The sequence below is a fragment of the Mustelus asterias genome, chromosome 11, assembly GCF_964213995.1.
Source record: "Mustelus asterias chromosome 11, sMusAst1.hap1.1, whole genome shotgun sequence".
NCBI classification, from domain to species: domain Eukaryota; kingdom Metazoa; phylum Chordata; class Chondrichthyes; order Carcharhiniformes; family Triakidae; genus Mustelus; species Mustelus asterias.
The window spans coordinates 98,662,695-98,684,810 of NC_135811.1; the positions used below are offsets into that span (position 1 = coordinate 98,662,695).

The 22,116-nt window shown below is 50.0% G+C and overlaps 1 protein-coding gene across 2 annotated transcripts in view; it reads right to left on the reverse strand.

The window, feature by feature from the left end:
* The window catches only part of LOC144500724 (thyroid hormone receptor alpha-like), a 455,024-nt gene that overhangs the window by 77,458 nt on the left and 355,450 nt on the right, over positions 1-22,116 (reverse strand). For both annotated transcript variants that reach the window (XM_078224093.1, XM_078224094.1), the window contains one exon: positions 2,104-2,168. In XM_078224093.1, coding sequence (XP_078080219.1) covers positions 2,104-2,168 — 65 coding nt within the window. The remainder of the gene's footprint in view (positions 1-2,103; positions 2,169-22,116) is intronic.

The following is a 22,116-nucleotide window of genomic DNA, read 5'->3' on the forward strand; positions in this document are numbered from 1 at the left end:
TAAAATGGCCAATTCCTCTTCTCATATTCTTAAAATGTGAATATGTGAATGCAGTTTTTGAGTGCATGACCCCCATGGTGGGATTCTCCACGCTCCCCGTGGCGTGTTTCTCACAGCGGGAGGCAGCCCGCTGTTCTCCAGCGGCCAGATCTTTCGGTTCCGTCGCTGCCAATGGGATTTCCCATTGCCTCCATCCCACTCTGCCAGGAAGCCCGCTGTGGGGGTGCACCATCTGGAGCGGGACCAGAAGATCCCGCCCACGTGAACAGCTGGAAAATTTCGACCCCACATATCTCTCGTCAATCTCCATGGGGCCTTTGTGTACAATTGATTACTTCAATGTGTGGTGACTTAATCTCTGGGCAATACACGGCAACAGAGATTTGCAAACAACAAGGTTGTATAAACAGCAATCAAATGAATGACCAGTCTTCAGGATGTTGGTTGAGAGAGGGATATAGCCAACAAAACTTAGAATACTCCACTAGGGGTGGCACGGTGGCACAGCGATTAGCACTGCTGCCTCACAGCACCAGGGATCCAGGTTTGATTCCCGGCTTGGGTCACTGCCTATGCAGAGTCTCCCTGTGTCTGCATGGGTTTCCTCCGGGTGCTCCAGTTTCCTCCCACAGTCCGAAAGACGTGCTGGTTAGGTGCATTGACTGTGCTAAGTTCTTCCTCAGTGTACCCAAACAGGTGCCGGAGTGTGGCAACTAGGGGGCTTTCACAGTAACTTCATTGCAGTGTTAATGTAAGCCAACTTGTGACTAATAAATAAACTTTAACACTCTTCTTAAAATAATACAATGGGAACTTTAGGGTCCTCCCAACCAAGGCCTTGACTGAATATCTCAGCTGCTCCCTCTCTCTTTAGGTTCACCTTCCCATTTGAGTTGAGGTTTACTTGGAAGTATTCAAGCCAAAAGCAGAGTGGCTGCTAATCTGTAACTTCCATCGACACCATTGACCAGAAACTGAACGGGATGGGCCACATAAATACTGTAGCCACAAGAGAAGCTCATAACTCACCTATAGACCCTCCAAAATGGGTCGACCATTTATATAAGACGCACATCAGGAGGAGTGTGATGGAGTACTCTCCACTTGCCTAGATGAGTGCAGCTTCAATAACTCTCGAGAAACTCAACACCATCCAGGACAAAGCAGTCCACTTGATTGGAGCCCAATTCACCACCTTAAACACTCACTCCCTGCACTAACGGCACACAGTGGCAGCAGTGTGTACTATATGATGTACGACAGCAACTTGCCAAGGCTACTTTGACAGCACCATCCAAATCCGTCACCTCTCGCTGGGTCAAGACTCTGGAACTCCCTCCCTAACAGCACCCTGGGTCTACCAACACCACGTGGAGCGCTGTGGTTCAAGGAGGTGACTCACCGCCACTTTGTCATGGGCGATTGGGAACGGGACGGCCTTGCCAGAAATGCCCACGTTCCAAGAATGAATAAAAAGAAACTTTGCATGCTTGAACTGGGTGGGTTGATCTGTGTCATGAGGTTGCTTCCAAAGAAGCACGGTGGCGCAGTGGTTTAGCACTGCTGCCTCACAGCAAGAAGAACAGCCTGTTCCGAAAGCTAGTGGCTTTTGCTACCAAATAAACCTGTTGGACTTTAACCTGGTGTTGTTAGACTTCTTACTGTGTTTACCCCAGTCCAACGCCGGCATCTCCACGTCATGCCTCACAGCGCCAGGGACCGGGTTCGATTCCGGCCTTGGCTCACTGTCTGTGTGGAGTCTGCACGTTCTCCCCGGTTTCCTCCCACAGCCCAAAAGACGTGTTGGTTAAGGTGCATTGGCCGTGCTAAATTCTCCCTCAGTGTAACCCGAACAGGCGCCAGAGTGTGGCGACTGGGGGGATTCTCACAGTCACTTCATTGCGGTGTTAACGTAAGCCTACTTGTGACACTAATCAATAAACTTTAAGAAGGCGGTTTCCTTACAGAACAGTGGATGTCTCTTACTGTTCCCAATACTCTGGTAATGTTGCCCCTTTACTCCACCCAGTCGCTCTGCGAGCCCTTACCCGACGCCAGCCAGTTTACTGTTCCGTTCTGAAAGGTGTGTGTGTGAGACAGTACCTGACATGCTGGTGGATTTCATTGAGGACTGACTGTTCTTCCGTTTTCTCTTTCCATTTGGCCACCTGGAAGGGAAAAACAAGCCGTCAGTGCGCGCAGTCCTTCCAGCAGCTGTCAGTCTCAGCGGACAGTCCCGAACGCTGCCATTGCAAAACCCACCCAGTGAAATGAGAAAAGAACAGAAATACATTACAGGCGTCAGACTGCACCATTAAATCCGCAGGGATTTTCACCCACCCAAGCGGGAAGCCTGATTATGAAATGACTCCGGGGGTCCCAGTCCTAATAAATCTAATTTCCGTCCAGTCTGAATTGCGTACGCCGGGAGCAGTTTTTCGTAGAAGATTAGAATGCTGACAGTGCAGAAGGAGACCATTCGGCCCATCGCGCCTGCACCGACCACAATCCCACCCAGGCCCTATACCCGTAACCCCCACCCACTTACCCTGATAATTACCCTGACACTAAGAGGCAACTTAGCACAGCCAATCCAGCTAACCCGCACATCTCTGGACTGTGGGGAGGAAAGCGGAGCACCCGGAGGAAACCCACGCAGACACGGGGAGAACATAGAACATGACATTACAGCGCAGTACAGGCCCTTCGGCCCTCGATGTTGCGCCGACCTGTGAAACCAATCTAAAGCCCATCTAACCTACACTATTCCAATATCATCCATATGTTTATCCAATGACCATTTAAATACCCTTAATGTTGGCGAGTCCACTACTGCTGCAGGCAGGGCATTCCACGCCCTTACTACTCTCTGAGTAAAGAACCTCCCTCTGACATCTGTCCTATATCTCTCACCCCTCAATTTAAAGCTATGTCCCCTCGTGCTAGCCATCACCATCCGAGGAAAAAGGCTCTCACTGTCCACCCTATCTAATCCTCTGATCATCTTGTATGCCTTTATTAAGTCACCTCTTAACCTTCTTCTCTCTAATGAAAACAGCCTCAAGTCCCTCAGCCTTTCCTCCTAAGACCTTCCCACCATCCCAGGCAACATTCTGGTAAATCTCCTCTGCACCCTTTCCAGTGCTTCCACATCCTTCCTATAATGCGGCGACCAGAACTGCACGCAATACTCCAAGTGCGGCCGCAACAGGTGCAAACTCCACACAGACAGTCACCCGGGGCCGGAATTGAACCTGGGTCCCTGGCGCTGGGAGGCAGCAGCGCTAATCACTGTGCCACCGTGCCACTCCCCCTTTGTTAATCGTGTTCTAACTGTCCCCGACTCCACATGCCCATCTGAGAGGCCCACAATGGCCAGAAGTTTATCGTGACGAGACAGAGAACAGGAAAGAGATAGAGAATCCGGAGAACTGGTGCGGCGACAATAATCTCTCCCTCAGTGTCAACAAAATGAAGGAGATTGTCATCGACTTCAGGAAGCGTTGAGGAGGACATGCCCCTGTCTACATCAACGGGGACGAAGTAGAAAGGGTTCGAGAGCTTCAAGTTTTTAGGTGTCCAGATCACCAACAACCTGTCCTGGACTCCCCACGCCGACACTATAGTTAAGAAAGCCCATCAACACCTCTACTTAATCAGAAGACTAAGGAAATTTGGCATGTCAGCTACATCTCTCACCAACTTTTACAGATGCACCATAGAAAGCATTCTTTCTGGTTGTATCACAGCCTGGGATGGTCCCTGCTCTGCCCAAGACTGCAAGAAACTACAAAAGGCCGTGAATGTAGCCCAATCCATCACGCAAACCAACCTCCCATCCATTGACACTGTCTACACTTCCCGCTGCCCCGACAAAGCAGCCAGCATAATTAAGGACCGCACACACCCCGGACATTCTCTCTTCCACCTTCTTCCATAGGGAAAAAGATACAAAAGTCTGAGGTCACGTGGCTTGCCTGCAGAAGGCAGAGAGTGGCTGTGGAGGGGTCTTTCTCTGCATGGAGGTCAGTGACCAGTGGAGTGCCCCAGGGATCTGTTCTGGGACCCTTGCTGTTTGTCATTTTCATAAATGACCTGGATGAGGAAGTGGAGGGATGGGTTGGTAAGTTTGCTGACGACACCAAGGTAGGTGGTGTTGTGGATAGTTTGGAGGGATGTCAGAAGTTGCAGCGAGACATAGATAGAATGCAAGACTGGGCGGAGAAGTGGCAGATGGACTTCAACCCGGATAAGTGTGTGGTGATCCATTTTGGCAGATCCAATGGGATGAAGCAGCAGTATAATATGAAGGGTACCATTCTTAGCAGTGTAGAGGATCAGAAGGACCTTGGGGTCCGGGTCCATAGGACTCTTAAATCGGCCTCGCAGGTGGAGGATGCGGTCAAGAAGGCGTACGGCGTACTGGCCTTCATTAATCGAGGGATTGAGTTTAGGAGTCGGGAGATAATGCTGCAGCTTTATAGGACCCTGATTAGACCCCACTTGGAGTACTGCGCGCAGTTCTGGTCACCTCATTACAGGAAAGATGTTGAAGCCATTGAAAGGGTGCAGAGGAGATTTACAAGGATGTTGCCTGGATTGGGGGGCATGCCTTATGAGGATAGGTTGAGGGAGCTTGGTCTCTTCTCCCTGGAGAGACGAAGGATGAGAGGTGACCTGATAGAGGTTTACAAGATGTTGAGAGGTCTGGATAGGGTAGACTCTCAGAGGCTATTTCCAAGGGCTGAAATGGTTGCTACGAGAGGACACAGGTTTAAGGTGCTGGGGGGTAGGTACAGAGGAGATGTCAGGGGTAAGTTTTTCACTCAGAGGGTGGTGGGTGAGTGGAATCGGCTGACGTCGGTGGTGGTGGAGGCAAACTCGTTGGGGTCTTTTAAGAGACTTCTGGATGAGTACATGGGATTTAATGGGATTGAGGGCTATAGATAGGCCTAGAGGTGGGGATGTGATCGGCGCAACTTGTGGGCCGAAGGGCCTGTTTGTGCTGTGGCTTTCTATGTTCTATGTTCTATGTACCAACCGACTCAAGAACTGCTTCTTCCCTGCTGCTGTCAGACTTTTGAATGGACTTAGCCTGCATTAAGTTGATCTTTCTCTACACCCTAGCTATGACTGTAACGCTACATTCTGCACTCTCTCCTTTCCTTCTCTATGAACAGTATGCTTTGTCTGTGTAGCGCGCAAGAAACAATACTATTCACTGCATACTAATACATGACAATAATAAATCAAATCAAAGTCCCGCCTGCCAGGGGAATCGGAGCGGGCGAGGGACGGAACATGGGAAGGCCTCATCATATCATCATAGAATCATAGAATCCCTACAGTGCAGAAGGAGGCCATTCGGCCCATCGAGTCTGCACCTTCAAGGCCTGTTGAACTCCGGTGGGATTTTATGGTTTCGGGAGGAGTGAGGCCGCAAAATCCGGCCCAATGTCTCCCCGTCAGCCAGGCAGTCAATTCAGCTCCGAGCTGCAGGGCGGGATGCCAGCCTGTTTCCACTGCTGCTCAGTTCGCTCCATAGCCAGGCTGGCAATCCGACCAGACATAGGACAGCCCCCAGGCTTTGGTGTGTTTGACAAGAGCTCCATACAACTGATTTCTCAGCCGATGTGGTGGATTCCTGTGGACGGAGGGAGCTTCTGCTGAGCAGCTTCCCAGTGGCAGCCAGGTGTGACGCACACAATGTGAGAGAAACATGCCCAGCCACAAGGTGCACCACCCCCCGCGCTCCCCCCCCCGTCCACTCTCATACTTGTGGTCAGTGCCACAGGCTCATTGCTACTGAATAAGCCAAATTCTGATTTGGTTGTTTGGATTTCCATGGATTATATTCCTGAGATTTGACCTGTTCATAAATATGGCCCATTCTGTGCTAGCTGAATCAAACTCAATTAAAGGTTTAAAGTTTATTTATTAGCGTCACATTAACACTGCAATGAAGTTACTTGAAAATCCCCTAATCACCACATTCCCTGTTTGGCACGGACGGCACGGTGGCACAGTGGTTAGCACGGCTGCCTCACACCGCCAGGGATCCAGGTCCAATTCTGGCCTCAGGTCACTGTCTGCGTGGAGTTTGCACTTTCTCCCTGCATCTGTGTGGGTTTCCTCCAGGTGCTCCGGTTTCCTCTCACAGTCCAAAGATGTGCGGGTTAGGTTGATTGGCCATGTTAAACAGACCCTAGTGTCAGGGGGATTAGCAGGGTAAATGTGTGGGCTTACAGGAATAGGGCCTGGGTGGGATGTGGTTGGTACAGACACGATGGGCCAAATGGCCTCCTTCTGTACTGTAGGGATTCTATGGGATTCTACACTGAGGGAGAATTTAGCATAACCAGCACGTCTTTCGGACTATGGGAGGAAACCGGAGCAACCGGAGGAAACCCACGCAGACACGGGGAGAACTTGCAAGCTCCTCACAGACAGCGACCCAAGCAGGGAATCGAACCCGGGTCCCTGTCGCTGTGAGGCGGCAGTGCTAACCCACTGTGCCACGATAGTAGATAATCCGTGCTCATTACTGGCATCTGGCCAATTCTGAATCCGCAAACCATTGATTTTTCTGTGAAAATCAATGGATTTATTCTCAGTTGTATTTGTAGTCGGGGAGCTTTTGCAAATAGGAACAGAAAGTACTAGAAAAACTCAGCAGAGGTTCATAGTAGTGATTCTACGAGCAACTCTGCTGCTGTGAGCGAGGGGCCAGAGAGATTAATAAAACATACAGTATTCTGGGTTTTATTAATAGGGGCAGAGAGTACCAAGAGCAAGGAGGTTTTGCTGAAATTATGCAAGACACTAACTAGTTAGATCGCAGCTGGAGCACTGTGTACAACTCTGGATGCCACACATATCATAGAATCATAGAAACCTTACAGTGCAGAAAGAGGCCATTTGGCCCATCGAGTCTGCACCGACCACAATCCCACCCAGGTCCTACCCCCATATCTACCCGCTAACCCACACATCTCAGGACATTAAGGGGCAATTTTAGCACGGCCAATCAACCTAACCCTCACATCTTTGGACTGTGGGAGGAAACTGGAGCACCCGGAGGAAACCCATGCAGGCACGAGGAGAATGTGCAAACTCCGCACAGACAGTGACCCAAGCCGGGAATCGAACCCAGGTCCCTGGAGCTGTGAAGCAGCAGTGCTAACCACTGTGCTACCGTGCCGCGCATAATAGGAAGGATGTGAATACGTTGGAGAGAGAGCAGAAGAGGTTTACAATAATTGTTCCAGGGATGAGAAACTTCAGTTATGAAGATAGATTGGAGGGGTTGGGACTGTTCTCCCTGGAGAGGAGAAAGCTAAGAGGAGATTTGATAGAGATACTCAAAATCACGAGGGGGCTGGGTAGAGTAGACAGAGAGAAACTGTTACCCCTCGTAAAAGGATCGAGAACGAGAGGGACACGGATTTTAAAGTGACTTGCAAAAGAAGCAAATGCGATGCAAGGAAAAGGCTTTTTCACACGGCGAGTGGGTGGGGTCTGGGGTGCATTGGCTGGAAGTGTGGTGGAGGCAGGTTCAATCGAGGTATCCCTTCAATGCAGGGGTGGAGGGAAAAGGCAGGGGGATGGCACTAAGCCATGATGCTCATTTGGAGAGCCGGTGCAGACATGATGGGCCGAATGGACTCCTTCTGCAATTCTGTGATTCTGTGAAGGCACCCATAAGGGAGAAGCAACATTCAGTCAGCTATTTGTCTCAGAAAGTGTCTAGTTCCTTGACACAAGGCCTATTTTCTTCAGGGAGATCATTGTCTGATTGCCTGGGAGCCTCCAGTGATGGAAGGCGAATATCCCAGGCATTTCTGCTAGCCATCTGGGATCTTTGTGCCTTATTTCCCACTTTGCCTGTGCATAGGCGACCTCCAGATTCACCAAACATCTACCATTAAATTGCCAGTAGTGTTCAATTGTTCCGTGTTTGATTATGTGAGTCTGTTTTCTATTGATGTTCACTGTGTTTGACTGGTTAATCCTGGGTGTGGAGTCAGAGGAAAGTAAACAAAGCTGCAGAAAGAGCTAGAAGCAAGAACTGAAGCATGGAGTGATATTTTAAAGCATCGTGTTACACACCGATACTCGTGCCATTTATACATAGATCCAAGATATGAACTATACAACAAGGAGATTGTAGGGGCAAGAGTTCCCCTCATGGCTCTATCGTAAAACCACAGGCTGCTGTCTTCCCTACCCTACTCCCGATTGCTCAACCGACCCTCTTTGCTTGCACGATTGACCCTCTCCCCATGGTCATTGCTACGTCCCTGCCCTCTCCCTTTCTCTGGATCTCTTCCCTCCCTTTAAGATCTACATTGGGCTGTGACCAGAGGATTAGAGCAAAGAGCTGCCTGGGGCCTGCAATGTTGACTCTGAGAACGCATGGCATATTTGGGCGGCATGGTGGCACAGTGGTGAGCACTGCTGCCTCACAGCTCCTAGGAACCTGGGTTCGATTCCCGGTTTGGGTCACTGTCTGTGCAGAGTCTGCACGTTCTCCCCGCGTCTGCGTGGGTTTCCTCCGGGTGCTCCGGTTTCCTCCCACAGTCCAAAGATGTGTGGGTTAGGTTGATTGGCCGTGCTAAATTGCCCCTTAGTGTCCCGGGATGCGTAAATTAGAGGGATTAGTGGGGTAAATATGTGGGGTTATGGGGATAGGGCCTGGGTGGGATTGTTGTCGATGCAGGCTCGATGGGCTGAATGGCCTTCTTCTGCACTGTTGGGATTCTATGATTCTATAACATGGCTTTGAATTTGGCACGTTTTTTTCCACCTATTGTAACACCTAAGCAGTTAAATGCCATATACAGACACAGGTCCTGGGGTATCAGACTAATTCTTCAGAGGCCTGAGGCCAAACATGACGTGGGTAATTTCCATAGAACCATAGAATCCCTACACTGCAGAAAGAGGCCATTCGGCCCATCAAGTCTGCACCGAGCATCCCACCCATGCACCCCCCTCCCCTCCGCCCTATCCCCGTGCATTTACCACGGCCAATCCACCTAGCCTACACATCTTGGGACAATTTAGCATGGCCAACCAACCTGACCTGCGCATCTTTGGACTGAGGGCGGAAACCGGAGCACCCGGAGGAAACCCACGCAGACACAGGGAGAATGTGCAAACTCTACACAGTCACCCAAGGTCAGAATCGAACCTGGGTCCCTGGCACTGTGAGGCAGCAGTGCTCACCACTGCACCACCGTGGTGTCCGATTCTCCCTCTCAACTCTGTCCAGCCCCCTCGTGATTTTGAACATTTGCTATCAAATCTCCTCTCAGCTTTCTCCTCTCCAAAAAGAACAGTCCCAACCTCTCCTATATATCCTCATAGATGAAGTTTCTCATCCCTGGGACAATTATTGTAAACCTCTTCTGCTCTCTCTCCAACGTATTCACATCCTTCCTATTATGTGTGGCACCCAGAACTGAACACAATACTGCAGCTGCGATCTAACTAGTTAGTGTCTTGTATAATTTCAGCAAAACCTCCTTGCTCTGCTACTCTTTGCCCCTATTAATAAAACCCAGAATACTGTATGTTTTATTAATCTCTCTGGCCCCTCGCTCACAGCAGCAGAGTTGCTCGTAGAGTCACTGCTATGAATCTCTGCTCAGTAAGGGGTCTAACAACACCAGGTTAAAGTCCAACAGGTTTATTTGGTAGCAAACGCCACTAGCTTTCGGAGCACCATCTGACGAAGGAGCAGCGCTCCGAAAGCTTGTGTGGCTTTTGCTACCAAATGAACCTGTTGGACTTTAACCTGGTGTTGTGAGACTTCTTACTGTGTTTACCCCAGTCCAACGCCAGCATCTCCACATCATGAATCTCCGCTGCCAGACCGGCTGAGTTTTTCCAGCACTTTCTGCTTCTATTTGAAAGAGCTCCCCGACTACAAATACAACCGAGAGTAAATCCATTGATCCTCACAGAAAAATGGATGGTTCGCGGATTCTGAATTGGCCAGATAGTAATAATGAGCACAGATTATCTGCAAGTGAGCTTGTATCTCCCAGTTGTAGCTCCCCTCTGCAAAAACTGATCAGAACAACCGATGGAAGACGAGCAGGCTTAAGCTGGAGGGTTTAATGGCACCAGCACTTGATCTTCAAGTTCTCTCCCTCCATGGCGTCATCCCCTCCCCATCTCTGTAACCCCCCCCCCCTCCAGCCCTACAACCCTCCAAAATCTCTGCACTCCTTCAATTCTGTCCTTCTGTCCATCCCTAAACTGCTGCCCCATTGGCAGTCGCGCACTCAACTGCCTCTGTCCCAAGTTCTGGAATTGCCTCCTCAAACCTTCCTGTCCCTTTAACTCTCTCTCCTCTCTTAAGGCGCTATACTAAACCTCCCTTCTTACATCTCCATATGTGACTCAGTGGCAAATTCTGTTTGGTAATGCTTCTGTGAGGGTGGAGGAGGGGGGGGGGGGCGTGGTTTACTACGCTTAAGACTGCTGTGGCAGCAGTGAGCAAAGGAAGTGCATCCACTCTTCACATAGATTTTCAGTATCGAAATAATCAAGGATAGACAAAAAAGCTAATCGTGATTCTTGTTAATGGAGGTTGCACTTTGAAGGGGTAGATATTCCTCTCCTGAACATTGCACTATCAGCAGAAGCTAGGTGACAAGCAACACAGGGAGCGGGACCTTACAGCCTCACTTGTCCCGAAACCCGCCCAAGGTCAACGGATCTTTCCATGGTCCGCTCCTTCGCCCGCTCCAATTCCCACGGCGGGCGAGGGTGGTAAAATTCCGACCAGGAAGTCAAATCCGGACTTGTGTTCCTTGCGTCTGTGTCTCAAACACATTCCACGCAGTGGAAAAGGATGTTCATAACATTCAACTTTCGCAAAAGAGTTCGACGTGTACAAAATTAATTTTCTACGGTGGCGGCACGGTGGCAAAGTGGGTCAGCACTGCTGCCTCACAGCGCCAGGGACCCGGGTTCGATTCCCGGCTTGGGTCACTGTCTGTGTGGAGTTTGCACGTTCTCCCCGTGTCTGCGTGGGTTTCCTCCGGGTGCTCCGGTTTCCTCCCACATTCTGAAAGACGTGCTGATTAGGAGCATTGACCCGAACAGGTGCCGGACTGTGGCGACGAGGGGAATTTCACAGTAACTTCATTGCAGTGTTAATGTAAGTCTTACTTGTGACTAATAAATAAACTTTACTTTCATTGATCCAGCCCTCCCCAAACAGCACTTATTACAAAGGATTAATTAAAGCTATTAAAATAGAAATGTTTAATTCACTCTGTCTTTGTCGCCTGGTTTGGGGATTGGTTTGTAACCCAGCAGTACTGAAGCCCATCTGAGGAGCTTGTCAGAGCTTCATCCACACAAGGGATTTGAGCACTTGGGTGTTGAAGTAGATAAAAATAAACATGCCAATTTCAAACTCATGTGTTCTCAGTGTCTTGGCCTTTTGGCTAAGATCAAGTGTAGTATGGATTGGATGCTGCACTTCGTTGAGGCCATTAGGTTACATTAACGCTTCATATTCATATGAAGCAATTTTTAAAAGTGGCATCTCGACCTTTTGGCTAAGATGCAAATGAGATCAAGCCTTGGAGGCGGAATCCTCCCCCTCCTCCAATCAGCTTGGCTCATGTAGATCAGGCCCAAGACAGGGTATAGGGTCGCATGCCCTGTCTTGTCAGCCTGGATCGGAAATGTCTCAACTTGTTGAGACTCTGAATTGGACTTGATTTGATTGAATTGGAAAAGTATAAAAAAACAGCACAGAGTCTTTTGCAGACATGCACCCACCCACACATGGACATATACTTTCTCTGGTATCAGACGCACAGGAAGTGTCTCAAATACAGGTTCATATCTGAAATTGTTCTCTGGTCTGTTATGATCCAAGGATAATTAGAAATAAAACACAATTCCTACTTTTACGTATAATGTGTGAGCATTACAAGATACAAAACCTTGTGTACAGTGCCATTGGCCAATTCACATTTTCTTCATTACACGCCGAGAAACAGAATACCACGAGCAATGCCAAAGGAGGCCAGTTAGTTCATATAAAGTTTTGAAGTTTATTTATTAGTGTCACAAGTAGGCTTACATTAACACTGCAATGAAGTTAATGTGAAACTCCCCTAGTCGCCACACTCCGGTGCCTGTTCGGGTACACCGAGGGAGAATTGAGCACGGCCAATGCATGTCTTTCGGACTGTGGGGGGAAACCGGCGCACCCGGAGGAAACCCACGCAGACACAGGGAGAGTGTGCAAACAGACCCCAAGCTGGGAATCGAACCCGGGTCCCTGGTGCTGTGAGGCAGCAGCGCTAACCACTGTGCCACCGTGCCACCCATAGGCATAGAGTACCAAAGCAAGGAAGTTATGGTGAACCTGATTGGTTCAGCCTCGATTGGAGTATTGTGTCCAATTCTGGGCACTGTACTTTGCAAAAGATGTGAAGGCATTGGAGGAGAGGTAGAAAGTATTCTAGGTGCTGGGGATGAAAGACTTCTGCCACGTGGATAGATTGGGGAAGCTGGAACTTTTCTCCTTGGAGAGCAGAATAATGAGAGGAGATTTAATAGAGCAGTTCAAAATCATAAGGGTTCTGGATAGAGTGGAGAGGGTGAAATTGTTCCATTGCCGGAAGGATCGAGAACCAGAGGACGCTGATTTAATACGATTGGCAAAAGAAGCAACAGCGACATGAGGAAAAACATTTATATGCAGCGAGTGGTTAGGATGTGGAATGCGCTGCCTGAGAGAATGGTAGAAGTAGATTCAATCTTGGCTTTCAAAAGGGAACTGGATCTGAGGAGTGTCTGAGGGTTCCGGGTCTGTACTTAATGGAGTTTAGAAGGTTGGGGGGGATCACATTGAAACTTTGAGAATACTGACAGTCCCAGATAGAGTGGATGTGGAGAAGATGTTTCCATTAGTCGGAGAGACTAGGATCCGAGGGCACAGCCTGAGAGTAAAGGGGCAACTCTTTAGAACCGAGATGAGGAGGAATTTCTTCAGCCAGAGGGTGGTGAATCAATGGAATTCACTGCCACAGAAGGCTGTGGAGGCCGGGTCATTGAATATATCTAAGACAGGGATAGGCTTTTGATTGGTAACTGGGTTCAAGGATTACAGGGAAAAGGCAGGAAAATGTGGTTGGGAAACCTATCAGCAATGATTGAATGGTGGAGCAGATCTGATGGGCCAAATGGCCTAATTCTGCTCCTATATCTTATGGAACACTATGTAAAGAGAAAAGGTTCGCAGGGCTACGGGGAAAAAGAAGGGGAATGGGGGGGTGACACGATAGGCTGAATGGCCTCATTCTGTGCTGTAATCACCCTAAGATTGTAGAACCATTTCCAGCAAAAAAACTGACCGATTTTCCCAGGAAGTTGAGATCAATTCCGACCACAAACCTGACTGCGAGTACTTAACAAAGCAGAGGCAAATGATCAAACCGTGGTGGTTTTCTTTTGTCATAGTGTGCTGCTTTCGAGGTACTGAGCTGTCAGGGAAGCTTCATGGCCTTAACCTATTTCTACCAATGCCATTTGTTGACTGCTGAACATGTCCGCCAATGTCCCCCCTCTCTCTGGACACCTGCCTCAACTCTGATTTGAGATGATCTGAGACAGGAGATAGCACAGCTCCAGGACACCTGAAGGAAGCTGATGAGTTGCCACCATTGGACACGTGACAGATTCGATTTGATTTGATTTGATTTATTATTGTCACATGTATTAGCATACAGTGAAAAGTATTGTTTCCTTGCGCGCTATACAGACGAAGCATACCGTTCATAGAGAAGGAAATGAGAGAGTGCAGAATGTAGTGTTACAGTCAAAGCTAGGGTGTAGGGAAAGGTCAACTGAATGCGAGGTCGGCCCATTCAAAATTCTGACAGCAGCAGGGAAGAAGCTGTTCTCGAGTCGGCTGGTACGTGACCACAGACTTTTCTATCTTTTTCCCGACGGGAGGAGGTGGAAGAGAGAATGTCCGGGGGAAGGGGTCGTAATTTGTTCCTGATCTTTTATTTTCCTGACGCCTCCAACTCGTAACAAACACGCAAGCAAACTGGAAAGGTCGATCTGTCCTTTCAGAGGCCTGAATTTTTCACCCGTCCGGCGTGAGATTGGCGCGCCAGGGAGAGGGCAGGAAGTGTGCTTCTGGCTGCGATCGGCCCCCGCAACGCGGCTTCACGCTGGCCAGTTAACGGGCGGCAGTATGAAGTGCACTCTGGGAAAGGCTGAGCGCTGTCAGGGAGGGCAGGAAGAGGGCAAGAGTCAAGAAAAGGCGAGGGGGGGCGGGGGGGGGGGGGGGGGGGGTGAGGGATGGCGGTTCCAAGGTGCTCCCTCAGGGGGGACAGCCGCTGTGGAGCTTTCTCAGAGAGATGATGATTCCTGTCACCAATAAATAGCGACGGAAAAACTATGCAACGAGTGTCTGGGCAGTGCGTTCAAACACAAACCTCAGTCCCCAGACAACCATTTTGAATCTTATTTCGGCCCCTACGCTTCACCCAGCCCTGGATTGAGATAGTCAGCTTCTGGATAGTCAGAAGCCTTCTCCCAGGGTGGAAGAGTCAATTAGTGGGGGGGGGGGGGCACAGGTTTAAGGTGCAAGGGGCAAGGTTTAAAGGAGATGGACAAAGGAAGTTTTTACACAGAAGGTGGGTGTCTGGAACTCGCTGCCGGGGGAGGTAGCGAAAGAAGATATGATAGTGACTTTTAAGGGGCGTCTTGACAAATACATGAATAGGATGGAAATAGAGGGATATGGTCCCTGGAAGGATAGGGGGTTTTAGTTTCAGTTGGGCAGCATGGTCGGTGCAGGCTTGGAGGGCCGAAGGGCCTGTTCCTGTGCTGTAATTTTCTTTGTTCATAGAATCATAGAATCCTACAGTGCAGAAGGAGGCCATTCGGCCCATCGAGCCTGCACCGACCACAATCCCACCCAGGCCCTATACCCTTAACTCCACATATTACCCTGCTAATCCCTCTGACACTGAGGGACAATTTAGCATGGCCAATCAACCTAACCCGCACATCTTTGGACTGTGGGAGGAAACCGGAGCACCCGGCGGAGACCCACGCAGACACAGGGAGAATGTGCAAACCCCACACAGAAAGTCATCCGAGGCTGGAATTGAACCCGGGTCCCTGGCGCTGTGAGGCAGCAGTGCTAACCACTGTGCCACCGTGCCGCCCCAATTGTTCTTTGAGACTGTAGCTAAAAAGTAAGGCTGCCTTGTCAATTAGATGGCAGAAAATGCATTCAGTTGGCCCCCTAATGGGTTAAATTGGCAGCTTGATTATCAGTGACTCCTGCGTACGCCAGCCGATCGAAGTATCGAGTGCACAGTGACGTCAGGACGCGCGTCCGACATCTCACGCAATGTCACGTGTTTCTGATTTGGGAGGGCCGCCCACCTGCCAAACCCAAATTCTGAAGTGTCTGATTTGCATTTTGGAGACTTTTTTTGGCTCAAACGTGGAAATATCCAATCCAAAACCCCATCCTCCTGCCAATACAAGCTGCTCATTGGGTGGTAAACTCAAGGTTAGGCCCGAAATGTTATTCATTCCTTTCAGTAATCTCAAATAAACAGTCCCAATGTGCAAATAATCAATGTTATCCATTATCGTTACCAAAAATAACGCACCATTTGTAACCTCCTTCCATTTTGTTTTCATTGGTGACAGTCCAAGTCGAATGCTTGGATGTGATCCCTCAGTCAAAATTAGAAGGGAAAGGATTGGACTTTATGAGTGAGGGAGCAGGAAGGGTTCATTACAAATCCGTTCAAAAACATAACAAGACCCATCTTTGACCTCAACCTCACTTCAATGAGAGGCTCCCACATTAAAGGCCTGGTTTTAACAGCACGTATGTGAATGGGATTCGAATGGGTTACAATGGAGCCCTCGGCTTCTTTCTGTAGAGGAACTGTGTGATATAATCTGCGGAAATGGTTTCCATCCATCTCTGGAGGCTTCCCTTTCTTTTCCTCAGATGCTACAGATCCTCCCCGCCCCCGGCCCCTCCTCTCTGCTGCTTAATTCTCAGGCTCTGAAATGAAATGAGTCCAGGCAGCCTCAATCCCGGTCCGACTGAGTACAGAACAAGAGGGCAAAGTCCACCACAATTTGATGCTGAGTTGGCATTAGGTTGGTGAGGGGCTGCTGATCCCAAATTGGGATTAAGAGGGATCGTTCGGGAAGGAGAGGGTAGGGCTGGAATTCTCTGGCCATTCACGCCGGCAGGATTCTCTGGTCCCGCCGGCATTGGGGTGACGTCAATGGGAATTCCCATTGACAGTGGGCAGCAGGACCAGGGAATCCCTCTGCTAGCAAACAACACGCCACCTCCCGCTGGCGGGAAACACGGCTGGGAGGCCGGAGAATCTCGCTCTACATCTTTGCCCACGTGGGCGGCACGGTAGCACAGTGGTTAGCACTGCTGCTTCACAGCTCCAGGGACCTGGGTTCGATTCCCGGCTCGGGTCACTGTCTGTGCGGAGTTTGCACATTCTCCCCATGTCTGCGTGGGTTTCCTCCGGGTGCTCCAGTTTCCTCCCACAGTCCAAAGATCTGCGGGTCAGGTTGATTGGCCAAGCTAAATTTCCCCTTAGTGTCCCGGGATGCATAGATTAGAGGGATTAGTGGGTAAATATGAGGGTTAGCGGGATTAGCAGGTAAATATGTAGGGATACGGGGATAGGGCCTGGGTGGGATTGTTGTCAGTGCAGACTCGATGGGCCGAATGGTCTCTTTCTGCACTGTAGGGCTTCTATGGTTCTATGGTAACCCTCGGACTGAAAACTCTTAGTGCAGGAAATAAGCAGTGAGAGCATTCCCTTTTTCTGAACTTCCTCAGCCGTGATATATCCTGACAAGTACTTGTTACCCCCATCTCCACAGTGGAATCCCCAACAAGAATAAACTATACAGAATTTTCTTCTTCCATATTGTAATTAACTCCTAGTCAGAAGAACCCAACATTAAATGATTAACTTTGTTCCTCTTATATTTGCAAGACTTCTTTGTGCCGTAAGACCATTAGATAGGAGCGGAAGTAGGCCATTCGGCCCATTGACTCTGCTCTGCTATTCAATGAGATCACGAGCGATAATCCTCAGCTCCACTTTCCCACCTTATCCCCGTAACCCTTGATTCCTTTACTGATTAAAAATCTGTCTATCTCAGCTCCATACGTACTTGACGACCCAGCCTTGACATCCCCCTGTGGTGAAGAATTCCACAGGTTCACTATCCCCTGAGAGAAGAGAATCCTCCTCATCTCTGTCTTAAATGGGCGACCACTTACTCTGAGGTTATGCCCTCTGTGCCGATATGAATTGGGATGTCTGGCTCACGGTAATTGTGAATGTGAACAACCTATATTTATGGGGCGGCATGATGGCACAGTGATCAGCGATAAGCTTTCTTTATAAAGCCCTGGATTTCATATCCCCAATTATTAAATGTTCTCTAAACCTGTCCTGCCACCTTCAATGGTTTGCGCTCATTTGCCACCAGGTCCACTTGCTCCTCCATCCCCTTTTGAATTGTCCTTCATTGCCTCTCCTTGTTCCTCCTGCCAAGATCTATCATACTGTCTCTTCACACTTTTCTGCATTAAATTCCATCTGCCCGTCCATTCCATCAGCCCACCTATGTCCTCTTGTAGTCTATCCCTATCCTAGTGGCATTGTGGTTGGCACTGCTGCCTCACAGCGCCAGGGACCCGGGTTCAATTTTGGCCTCGGGTCAATGTCTGTGTGGAATCTGCACGTTCTCCCCGTGTCTGCGTGGGTTTCCTTTGGGTGCTCCGGTTTCCTCCCACAGTCCAAAGGTGCGCAGGTTAGGTGGATTGGCCGTGCTAAATTGCCCCTTAGTGTCAGGGGGATTAGCAGGGTAAATATGTGGGATTATGGAAATAGGGCCCAGGTGGGATTGTGGTTGGTGCAGATTCAATAGGCCCAATGGCCTCCTGTAGGGATTTTATTCTATACTCGCAGTTCACAATACTTCCAATTTTGTGTCACCTGCAGATTTTGAAATGATGTCTTGCACGCCGAAGTCTAGGTCATTGATATGGGCCACAAATCGCAGTGGCCCTGACACTGAGCTCTGTCAAAGGGTCCATCCTGACTCGAAACATTGGCTCTGTTCTCTCTCCACAGATGTTGTCAGACCTGCCGGGTTTATCCAGCATTTTCTGTTTTTGGTCCTAATACTGTCCCCTGGGGGACCCAGCTGTATACATTCCTCCAGTCCAGTAAACAACATTCACCAGTACTGTCTGCTTCCTGTCTCTTAGCTCACTGTATCCATTCTGTCACTCTCCTTTTTATTCCATGGGCTTCAACTCTGCTGACGAGCCTGCGGCATGGTGGCACAGTGGCTGCTTCACAGCGCCAGGGACCCCGGTTCAATTCCCGGTTTGGGTCATTGTCTGTGCGGAGTCTGCATGCTCTCCCCGTGTCTGTGTGGGTTTCCTCCGGGTGCTCCGGTTTCCTCCATGCCGACACTATAGTTAAGAAAGCCCACCAACGCCTCTACTTTCTCAGACTACGGAAATTTGGCATGTCCACTACGACTCTCACCAACTTTTACACATGCACCATAGAAAGCATTCTTTCTGGTTGTATCACAGCTTGGTATGGCTCCTGCTCTGACCAAGACTGCAATAAACTACAAAGGTTTGTGAACGTAGCCCAGTCCATTACTCAAACCAGCCTCCCACCCATTGACTCCACCTACATTTCCCACTGCCTCGGAGAAGTAGCCAGCATAACCAAGGACCCCAATGCACCCTGGGCATTCTCCCTTCCACCTTCTTCTGTCAGGAAAAAGGTACAAAGGTCTGAGGTCACGTACCAACTGACTCAAGAACAGCTTCTTTCCTGCTGCCATCAGACTTTTGATTGGATCTGCCTCACTGATCTTTCTCTACACCCTAGCTATGACTGTAACACTACATTCTGCACTCTCTTGTTTCCTTCTCTATGAACGGTATGCTTTGTCTGTATAGCGCGCAAGAAACAATACTTTTCACTGTATACGAATACATATGACAATAATAAATCAAATCAAAAGAAATCAGTATGTCATAAGGTGAGGTGGGGGGGGGAAGAAAAAGAAAATAGGGTAAGGGAGAGAATTAAATTGCTGCAGACAGTCATCAAACATTGGACGATACTATAATAATTGGCAAAAGTAAAACAAATCTCCAAAATGAAGATGATTTAATCCATGTTGTTCTTGAGGCTGAGTCGATTATAAAGTATTCCGTTAGCCAATCCGTTCTTCTAACACTCACCTCCAATCTGTCTCTCTATAATCATCCGTGAGTTCCAATCTGGAACATTGGACTGCATCCGTCCTGCACCCTCCGCGCCCCCCCACCCCCCCGGCCCCACCGCAGGTCCTGCCTCATCACCCCTCCCCTGACATCACCGCAGGACCTGCCTCCCCCCCCCCTGCCCCGTCCCAGAGGTCCTGCCTCCTCCCCCTTCCCACCCCTACCACAGGTCCTGCCTTCCCCTCCCTCCCCCGGCACCACCGCAGGTCCCACCCCCCCCCCCCCCCCCCCACCGCAGGTCCTGCCTCCCCTCCCTCCCCCCCGGCCCCACCGCAGGTCCTGCCTCCCCTCCCTCCCCCCCGGCCCCACCGCAGGTCCTGCCTCTTCTCCCCCTCCCTCCCCCCCGGCCCCACCGCAGGTCCTGCCTCTTCTCCCCTCCCTCCCCCCCGGCCCCACCGCAGGTCCTGCCTCTTCTCCCCCCTCCCTCCCCCCCGCAGGTCCTGCCTCTTCTCCCCCCTCCCTCCCCCCCGCAGGTCCTGCCTCTTCTCCCCTCCCTCCCCCCCCGGCCCCACCGCAGGTCCTGCCTCTTCTCCCCCCTCCCTCCCCCCCGGCCCCACCGCAGGTCCTGCCTCTGCCTTTGCAGCATTTAATTTTTCTTTGTACTGTTTACAACAGAATTAAGCTGCTGTAACCACATTTATTGCAGAAACTGGGTCACTGAAATGCTGTTTGAGGGGGAGATTCTGTTGGTGATTTCCTCTGCCGACAAGATTAGGAATGAAGAGTGTCACATCGGATTAGAGTGGAGTTAGAGTCTCTGACCGTGAGCCAAAAGGCACAATGGGGAAACTGGGTTGTGTGCCCTCCCAGCGGAAAGCGTGCTGTTAATGTAAAATACTCGATAATCTCGTCTGTATGCAGCGGGCCAGGCCGCGATTGGTTGCTAGGGCAACAGAAAAACTTGTATCAATCTTTCATCATTCCTTTTTACCCCTAGATAGACACTTTGATCTGGACGCGATTGGAGTGGTGTCTGGTTTATGTGGACAATAGTCAGTGTCTCACTATCCAATGCATGAAGCATGGCAGCTGCCATGTTGGTCGAGGCACCCGCAAGGAATTTCAGGGCCCCTGCCTGAAACTAGAATTGGGCGGCACGGTGACACAATGGTTAGCGCTGCTGCCTCACGGCGCCAGGGAACCAGGTTCGAATCTGGCCTTCGGTGACTGTCTGTGTGGAGTTTGCGCCTTCTCCCCGTGTCTGCGTGGGTTTCCTCCGGGTGCTCCGGTTTCCTCCCACAGTTCAAAGATGTGCGGGTCAGGTGGATTGGCCACGCTAAATTGTCCCTTGGTGTCAGGGAAATTAGCCGGGTGAACATGTGGGGTTACGGGGGAAGGATCTTGGTGGAATTGTTGTCGGTGCAGAGTAAATGGGCCGAATGGCCTCTTTCTGCACTGTGGGGATTCTATGATTCTATGACTTTCACTGCAAAAACATCACAAAATGTTAGAGATATTCCCCTTTAAACGCATGGGGTGGAATTCTCTCATCTGGGACTAGGTTCCCCGGTGAGGTGGGAATGAGGAGCATTTCCCCCTGTGGAGTCTGGCAGGAAACTAGTTCATATCTTCCAGCAGCGACCTCATTAATTATGCACCCAGGGATTTAGTGCCGAATTCCGTGGTGAAGTGGGCATAATGATGCATGTCTCGCCATCATATTTGGGCATCATATTTAAACCCATTTGGTTTACTTCGTTTAGGGAAGGAAATCTGCTGTCCTTACCTGGTCTGGCCTACATGTGACTCCTGAGCCCCAGCAATGTGGTTGATTCTCAACTGCCCTCTGACATGGCCGAGCAAGCCACTTAGCTCAAGGGCGACTAGGGATGGGCAATAAATGCTGGCCAGCCAGCGACGCCCATGTTTCACGAATTTAAAAAAACGACATCCCCCCCTTCCCCCCGCCCATTGGAGAAAGAAGATGAACCTCCTGGAAAAGGTGGACTTCCCAAAAGACGCTGAGGCTGGAAGGTGGACATCCTCGATGGCAGTGAATTTGGAAGCTCCACCTGATAGATTCTCCCCCAAACCCACCGCTGCGGTGTTCCGGGGTCCAGGGTAGCTGGCAGTCTACAGCCCGAGCTCTGGAGGAAGCCCCAGGCATTGTTGAAGTGAGTTCGGACTTCTACACACTGTGTTGTTGCTGGCGTTCTCTGCACCGGCGTGTTTTCCCACTGGCGTTGTGGAGAATCGGGGATGGGGAAGTAGATTTCGGTTGGGCCTCATCATAGAATCCTTGAATCATAGAATCCCTACAGTGCAGGAGAGGCCATTTGCACTCACTCTTACCCAGGCAGAGGGCCCTCAGCCCTATCCCCATAACCCCGCACATTGACCATGGTTAATCCCCCTAACCTACACATCTTAGGACATCAAGGGACAATTTAGCACGTCCAATCAACCTAACCTGCACAATCTTGGAATGTGGGAAGAAACCGGAGCACCCGGAGGAAACCCACGCAGACACGGGGAGATCGTGCAAACTCTACATGGACAGTGACCCGAGCCGGGAATCGAACATGGGTCACTGGCGCTGTGAGGCGGCATTGCTAACCACTGTGCCGCCGTGCCGCCAAAATGACATGGAGCACATTTCCATTCTCCTGACATGAGGAACATAGTCCTGGCTGGAGGGACATTTATTCCCCATTTACCTTAACCCCTAGGAATTAGGATTTAGTTTAGTTCATTGGGAGTTGTCTCCACTGGTTTAGCCAGACGCACAGGTGTGT